Source organism: Diadema antillarum, unplaced genomic scaffold (assembly GCF_040938485.1).
Source record: "Diadema antillarum isolate AM-2024a unplaced genomic scaffold, OU_Dant_1.0 scf00000071, whole genome shotgun sequence".
Taxonomy (NCBI): Eukaryota; Metazoa; Echinodermata; class Echinoidea; order Diadematoida; family Diadematidae; genus Diadema; species Diadema antillarum.
Genome location: NW_027270960.1, coordinates 9,386,882 through 9,395,000, shown reverse-complemented (window position 1 = coordinate 9,395,000; position 8,119 = coordinate 9,386,882). Strand labels below are relative to the sequence as shown.

At 39.6% G+C, this 8,119-nt stretch overlaps 1 protein-coding gene across 1 annotated transcript in view; it reads right to left on the bottom strand.

Annotated features, from left to right (window-relative positions):
- The window catches only part of LOC139717035 (low-density lipoprotein receptor-related protein 1-like), a 184,005-nt gene that overhangs the window by 114,181 nt on the left and 61,705 nt on the right, over positions 1-8,119 (bottom strand). Inside the window, exons 12-18 of the mRNA XM_071628550.1 lie at positions 7,613-7,858; positions 6,437-6,608; positions 5,314-5,548; positions 4,201-4,399; positions 2,774-2,893; positions 1,054-1,194; positions 1-123 (exon numbers count right to left, since the gene is read on the bottom strand). The exon at positions 1-123 is cut by the window's left edge and continues 15 nt beyond it. Of these exons, the coding sequence (XP_071484651.1) occupies positions 1-123; positions 1,054-1,194; positions 2,774-2,893; positions 4,201-4,399; positions 5,314-5,548; positions 6,437-6,608; positions 7,613-7,858 (1,236 nt within the window). The remainder of the gene's footprint in view (positions 124-1,053; positions 1,195-2,773; positions 2,894-4,200; positions 4,400-5,313; positions 5,549-6,436; positions 6,609-7,612; positions 7,859-8,119) is intronic.

The following is an 8,119-nucleotide window of genomic DNA, read 5'->3' as shown; positions in this document are numbered from 1 at the left end:
TGTCCGGCGCCTCATCGCTGCGGGCAACATCCTGACAGTCATTGTCTCCGTCACATGTCCATCTGAGAGGAATGCACTTGTTGTTTGGACACTGGAATTTGTTTGCCCCACATGTCTGGTTATCTGTGAGCAGTGATCATTGATACAACATGATGCATCTGAGAATTCTTCTACTAAACTACAGTCTTCAACACTCACACACAAACACAAACACGTACACAGACAATCACACACAACCACAAACACACACACACACACACATGCTTATGTCAATGATACATGTATTACGTGGTAGGAATACTAGCAAGCTTTACAATGCTCTATATTTTGTGCATATAAGATGGAAATATGGAATTACCGAGTTATCGAATAGTCACATACAGTTTGCTTTAGTATGCATGAAGTCATAAGCTGAAAATGAAGTCATTAAATTAATAAGCTCCCTCAAGGTACCAATCAAACACAAGTTTGGATTAACTTATGCAGCAGAGTACTACAGAACTTGCAAATCCTCACAAACTACACATATATGATCCCCACAAGACAGAGTATTGTCTCATATAATCAGTGGCAAAGAAGAGATATTTTCATGAATGGCAGCTGATTGGACATTTTCAAGAGATGGTAGCAGTGCTTTGTGGACTTTATTGGAATGCAAAAATGATATTTTATTTATTTCATTATATTGCAAAGTTATAAAAAGACACAAAACGTTCAGGAGAAAGCGTGACTCCTAAAACAAACCACTTTGTGAAAACATTGCTTGAAATTAGATAAAATCTCTTCGGGAAAAAAAAAAGTGCTATATGATAAGTCACATGATGATGTATCACTAGTGTGGCTCGGCTTGGAAAGTGCATGCTGGGTAACTTTATGCTTCCATTTTCGACAACATTTTTGCACATCCTTATTTTCTTGATAACGAATCAATTTGTGCGATCCCAAAAAAATAAAACTACTGTGATAAGTTCAGCACTCTCTATAAAAACATTACACATGTAAGGAGTGGATTAGAAGTCGACACATTTACAAGGAACCCCCTTCAATACTCACTGCATCCACCGTATGTCTCATCTGTGTTATCTCCACAATCATTGTCTCCATCACAGAGCCAATTCTGGTCGATGCAGCGGCCATTGTTGCACTCAAACTGGCTTTCTCGACAGATCGAATGACGTACGTAGTCTGGGTCCTCTGAAAAACAGACACGAGGTATAAAAAGTCACTCTTTGAAACTCCATTGGAACTCCAATCTCTTTCAATTTGAAGCTATGCATTCCAATGTCTCAATCAATTATATCATTTCTGCAAAACTCTTTCAATGAACTGTAAGTTTGTTTGTTTTATTAACTGACACACAAACTTGGAGTACTAAATCCACACCTTGTAATACGTAATGCAAGTTTGTCTCCATGGATTTCTTACATTTTCTTCCAATTTCATTTTGAGTTCACAAACAATGCCAGTATGTGTTTCTTTTCAATTATCAGTTACAGTTCACAGTATTCATCTGAAACAGCCCATTTTCCTAAGCTGTCTTATGCTTTGTTCTTAAATCACTGAGATACTGGCATATCATTTTCGGCAGTGCTCTGCCAGTGTGAAGCTGCTTTGTACTTAATGTCTCAATAGATTTATAACAGAATGACATTTTTATATCATTGTATCAGTAAGTTACAGTAATTGTCTTAAACAAAAATAAAAAATTATAGCGACTGGTATGCCGCAGCCATAATGCACAGTTCTCCCAATAGGTCTATAGACTTCACATCGTGACAATGTGTGACCTTTGACGTTTGACCTCATAGCCCAAAACTCTCTAGAGAATCTTTATTGGGTAGTACATGTATACACCAAGTTTCAAGAAAATACCTTCAGGCATTGCATAGATATGGGGGAAATAGTGAAATTTTGAGCATTTAACCTCGACCTTTTTACCTTTGACCTTGAGCATTTGCATCTAAAAGTTGACAGGCATAACTTCGCCCATTCATACATATACATGCCAAGTTTCATTAGGATACCTAAAATGTTTTTTTAGTTACGCTGTCCACAAAATTGATTAGAAGGACAGAAGGAGGGAAGACAATCTGAAAACATAATGCCTCCGCCGAAACTTCATGGCGGAGGCATAAAGACAAAAAATGATACAAAAATAATTATGATAATCATTATCACATCATTTACTACAATATCAAGGGACATCACTCTACATGGAGATCAAAATCAAAATGTCCTATGGCAATATTCACTTACAAACAAAATGTAGCTGCACCTGTCATGCATACTCGTCAAAATTATGCATCAATATGGCTATTCTACCACAAAGATAAAGAGTAAACAATAATAACAGTGGCTATTTGCATAGCGCACAGGTCTACCCTTCAGTACTCATGATGCTTCAAAAAAGAAAGAAAAAAAAATCGATGTACAAACATAACAACAGGGAAGAAAATGACCAACAACAAGCAAACACATACCAGATAAGGGACACAATATTTCTGAGCATCATAAATTGCCAATACATGATTCTCAATGTGAGGAACAAACACTTTTTCAGTGTGGAATTTGAATTTTTCTGCATATGACAGTTGGCGTAACTGAATAGGTAATTGATACCACAATTTTGGTCTCATAGCAAGGGAGAAAGCACGATCCCCCACATCCTCCCCCCCCCCCCCCCCCCCCCCCCCCCCCATCCACAGGAGAGTAGAGATGTATTGGCTTTTATAAAGGTTACAGCACTTTGTATAGGGCTTGTGTACACACTGACCTGTGCAGTGGGTTTCATTGGCCAACTTCATGCCATTCTCACACTGACACACATATCCACTGGGCACCGGAAGACAGAGCTGCTGGCATCCTCCGTTCTTCTCTGAGCAGCCATTGGTTCCTGCCAACGACCAATCACAAAGAGGCAATTAATCACTGCTTCCAATTCCCACTGCAAGTCTCAGTAAGAATAATTGGTGAGAAAAAGGCATTAAAAAAACAGAGATCTGAAAAAAAAAAATAGACCAAAGCAGAATGCATTATGCCCTGTTGACATCATGGGTGTGAGAGTACTTGAAGAAAAAAAGAAAATCTGAAAAAATCTGAACTTACGGAAAAAAAAGTCTGAAGCGCAATTAACTATTAACATTTCAATGCACTTGAATTGCCCAAAAAAGTCTGAAAAGTGGGCTTTAGGCAAAACTTTAACAATCTGAAATCAGATTAAACTCTGAACTCTCACATCCCTGTGAAATTAAGGGTGGAGACCTGAAATCTACATCAACACAGGTAATGATGAAATGACAATATTCCCACAGGAACCTTTTTCATACCTGGAAGGAATTCATGGAACACAGAAGAAGACATTACTACTCACAATTTGAAATGGGGAAAATGAATAAATGTGGCTTGGGTAACTTCAAAATTCCAGCGACATTGGTTAGGGTCAGAATGGAATCAATGAAGGTCAAATCTGAAAATTCTCCAATGCTATAAAATGCATACACTCAGATGATTGTCTTTGAATTCAAACTCAAGTGTGTATAGGTTTGTATCTCTGACTTTGTAAAGTTGCAACAACTGGAAACATCCAAAGGTCAAAGTACTTTTGATCAAAGATCAACTTTAAAATTGGTTGGTTGAATTTTAACTATCTCTAGTACACAATGCAAATAAGCAACTCTGAATCATAAAACTTGCCATCTCATCCTAAATGCAGGGCATGGGAATGCTACAGATCTAAGCAAGGAGCAGGAGAGACTTTATCATCGAAGGCCAAGCACCTTGGTTCTCATGTGAGAAAAGCTCCACAAAACTGCATGATTCCTATGTCATACCTCTTTATATGAAATGTTATGGAGCAATCATTTACACTGTACATACTATGGCTAATGATTACTATAGGAAATAATGTAACAACATATTTCAGCAGATCACTTTTTTTTCATTCCCTCGTTCTTTCTCTCGAAAATAGCTACACATGTGTATATATCTCCATTACGGTCTACAGACACTATCTTGTTGCTATCAACTTTGTTGTTGTTGTTGTTGTTGTTGTTCAAACATTTTATCATTTAATGGTGTTGGTTCACAGAATGACAGGCAGTATTGACCTCCCAAACCTTAACCTGGTTTACTAGGACAAACATAGTTAAGCAGGCCTCAATAGTTAAAAAATAACAACTACCACAAAGGAAGAGGTTGCACCTGTCTGGGTGTTTGGGTCATAGAGCTTTATCTCAAAGAGGAGACCTCCTTTACGCAGTGAGACAGGAGCTTCTGTCTGCTGCTTGGTGTCATAGCGATAGATGAAGCCAGTGCGGTACTCAGACCAGAAGACGATGTCCTTGTAGTGAGTGATGCCAAAGGGATGCTTGAGGTTTGGGGCACTGCTCACTATCACATTCTGTGACAAGGAAAAATAAACAGGGAAACAACTTATTACACTCCCTAGTAACAACACTATTAAAACAACAATGACAACAACCAGGCTTTTAAGCTTGCATCTTTACATACTGAATACATCATCAGTTGAAATTAGATGAGCATATCTGCTGGTTTCCTATTTTTACACCCTCTTGAGAACATTATGCTAGAGTCCTTCCTTCTCTTCACTGAAATGTGACCTTGCATCATAAAACCAACAAAGAGTCAGCATGTAAGACTTTTGTCAGTACACAAGATTTTCAAAGAAAAGATTTGCAACAGGCTTTAATATACATGTATGACTCATCAATCGGATGTATCTAACCACCTGCAATGGGTAACAAATAATCCAACCTCTATGTACAGCTGTATGTTAAATTTGAGTAAAAGGAGCTTGAAAGTTGAGGGTTTATCAAAGCCCTTTAACCGGCTCTCGACATGTATGTAAGTGGATTTCAAGTCTCACAGCAACAGCTTGTAAGAGAAAACAGATTATCCTGAACTCCATAAACTTATTAAGTGCACTATACATTCTCAATTCTACGTCATTTGTGGAGCATGTCTCTGTGGTGTCTTGAATCAATGTACTGGCACTAAATGTCTTGTCAATTGCATGCTAAACTGTTGCCAACCTTTTAAGCTGATTTTCTCAAAGCTGGGTTTATTTGGTACCTGGCATCTTTTTTATTTTCTTTCTTTTTTTTTCAACCATGTTAATGTCAAGCTTGGCAAATAATATAGCACAAGTCATATACCATGGGAAAAATCCCTTAGTGTATCTGTGGAAAGAATGGGGAATATTTGTTAAACCAAAGCCAACAGATTAAATTAACAGCTCAGGTGTTACAGGAGACAACCTGTCACAAGATAAGCCTTTAGGAAAAGATGACTTACCACTGTTCCATTCCCACTGAGTGGGATGCTAGAGATGCGGTCATAAAAGGCATCACACCAGTAGAGTAGGCCCCGTTCCTTCTGAAGGCTCAGTCCGTTGGGCCACTGCAGGAACTCCCGCACAAAGTGTACCCGATTGGACCCGTCCATGTTGGCCCTCTCAATGCGGGCCACTTGAGGAAGCTGTTCCCCACGCATCCCATAACCTTCCGACCAGTCGGTCCAGTACATGTAACTGTGAGCAAGAAATGGGGGCACATTCTTAATCATATGTGATGGGAAAATTTAGAAATCTGACGACAACAGAAAAAGGGGCAGCCAATGAGGAGGACATTAAAGCAGAAATTGACAACAAAAAAGAAAAAGTAGCAGTGATGGCGGTGGAAGAGGAGGAGGAGGGGGGATGAAACACCTTACACCAATAAGGAATGGAAGAGTGGGCAGAGGGGAGAAGGTGAAGAAAGGAGGAGAGGAGGATGAGAGGATGAGGAGGATGAGGACAAAGAAGAGAAGGTAGTGGAAGAGGAGGAGGAGGACGAGGGGGAGGTGGTGGTAGTGGTAGTGGTGGTGTAGGAGGAGGAAGAGGTGGAGGAGAGGAGGAGGAGAAGGAGGAGGAAGAGGAGGAAAATGAGGACAGGAGAGGAGGAGAGAGGATTCAGAAATCTGAGGACATCAGAAAAAGGGACGGCTATTCAGGAGGATAACAAACAGAAAAAAGATAAAATATAACATAGAAAGAAGGGACGATTGCAGGGGAAGGAGGATGAATGAGGCATGGAGGAAAGGGAAGAGAGGAAGGAGGTAAAGGAGATGGAGGAGGAGGAGGAGGAGGAGGAGGAGGAGGAGGAGGAGGAGGAGGAGGAAGAGGTGGGGAAGGAGGGGAGAGAGAGGGAGGAGGAGGGGATAAAGAAAGCAAAGAGAAAAGGGATAGATTTCAAAGAAGAAGAAGGAAGAGAAGACAGATGATGAGGTATACAAAGTAGAAGAGGAGGGGGAAAAAAAAGAATATACATCGTAGAAGAGAAGGAAACAGAAAGTAGAGGGACCGTCTTTGTGCATTGCACAATTCATTGAATAGGCTCATCATAACCCTTAAGATACTGCTGTAGCTTTGTTTTCTCACCCATCTTCAGGATCTACCACAATGGCTCTTGGGTGGGTGAAGTTCTCCCTCAGGAGTAGTTTCCGCCTTGATCCATCCAATCTGGCCACACTGATTGTATTGCTTCCATCATCAGTCCAGTACAGATTCTTACTGATCCAGTCCACAGCGATCCCTTCACAATTTGTGATATCTAGAAGAGTTAAAACATACAATCCATTTTAGAAATCAAGTATTGTGCTTAAATGAATGTTTGGGACAAGTAATTTAAGACAAATGAATTAATGAAACAAAGTCAAACCTTTTCTAATGGTATACATGATCTTGTCTTAGGACTAAAGGTCAATGGAATACTACTAAAACATTAAGAACAATCTGATTTTGCTATAACACGTTTTTCCCATAAACACCTGCCAGAGTACACTCAGAACTACATGTATGCTCGGGTCTTCAATGCGTTAGAATACACATCACTACAGGTGACTCAAATGTACTGCACAAAATCTTCACAACCAGCTTAAGAATTCACAACAGCATGTTCCTTGCATTTATTATTCTTACTGGCTCAAGATTAGACTTGTAATCACATGCATGGTTCATTGCAAATTAAAAACTGTTGCCACACACGGAAATAATTACAAATTTTGCCATGAATGGTGAGCTGACAGACAAAGATTTTACAAGGCCGCTTCCTTCTCCCTTGGTCTACAGTCAAAGAGATTTACTAATAAATGCAACTTTCACTGCAGACAGCCACAGCTGACACATATAACCCTTTAGCAACTAAAGATTCTGTACATAATGGTCCCTAGAAGGTACAGCAATATTGCTCTTATTTCGACAACTTTTTAAATGATTTAAAATAGCTCACTGCATGTTCATTTTTGTCTATTATAAGTTATGTTTATTTGAAAGACTATTAAAAGAATGGTGTGTCACAGAAGTAATTCTGACATAATTTTGTTGACCTTTGACCTCTTTGAAATCAAACAATTATATATTCTACATAAAATAAAATAAAAATTGTAAAGCATAAAATTATTAAAAAACAATAAAACAGATGGGCGGTTTTGAGTGTTTTAGGGAGTAATAAGACAGGCGGTTTTGGGCGGTTCAGTTGCTTATAGGTTAATCATCACTGTACATTCTCTAAGCAAATCTTATTCCTGCATTTATTCTGATGAAAGAAATGCTCACAGTCCGTCAAGAGATCCTCCCTGCCGGTGCCGTTCAGTCTCTGTCGACCTATCACATGCTTAGTGGAGTCTGCAAAGTAGACATACTCCTCAGCGGCGTAGAAGTCCACGCCCCTCGGGCTGTTGAGGTTGAGGATGGGTACCATGGATTCATAGTTAGGGTCATCGGTCGGCTCCAGGGGGATCGCTCTCACTGAACCGGGGTAACCCTGGCCAAAGAGGAGGAAACGATTCATGCCCAGGTTCCCTGGATGGGGAAGGAAGGGGTATACAAGTGTTGGAACACAAAGAACAGAGTAAGACTTGCGAGATCATGCATTTCTAGTGCTTAAAGTCAATGACATATGGGCTGGGTTCCTGAACTTATCACATCAGTTTTTTGTTGTTGTTGTTTTTTTTTTTGGGGGGGGGGAGGGGGTATGCACAAAACTTCACTGAATTCCATTTTCAAATGTAAATATATATATATGTCCTTCACATCGATAATGACTTTTAAGGTGCGAAGGTT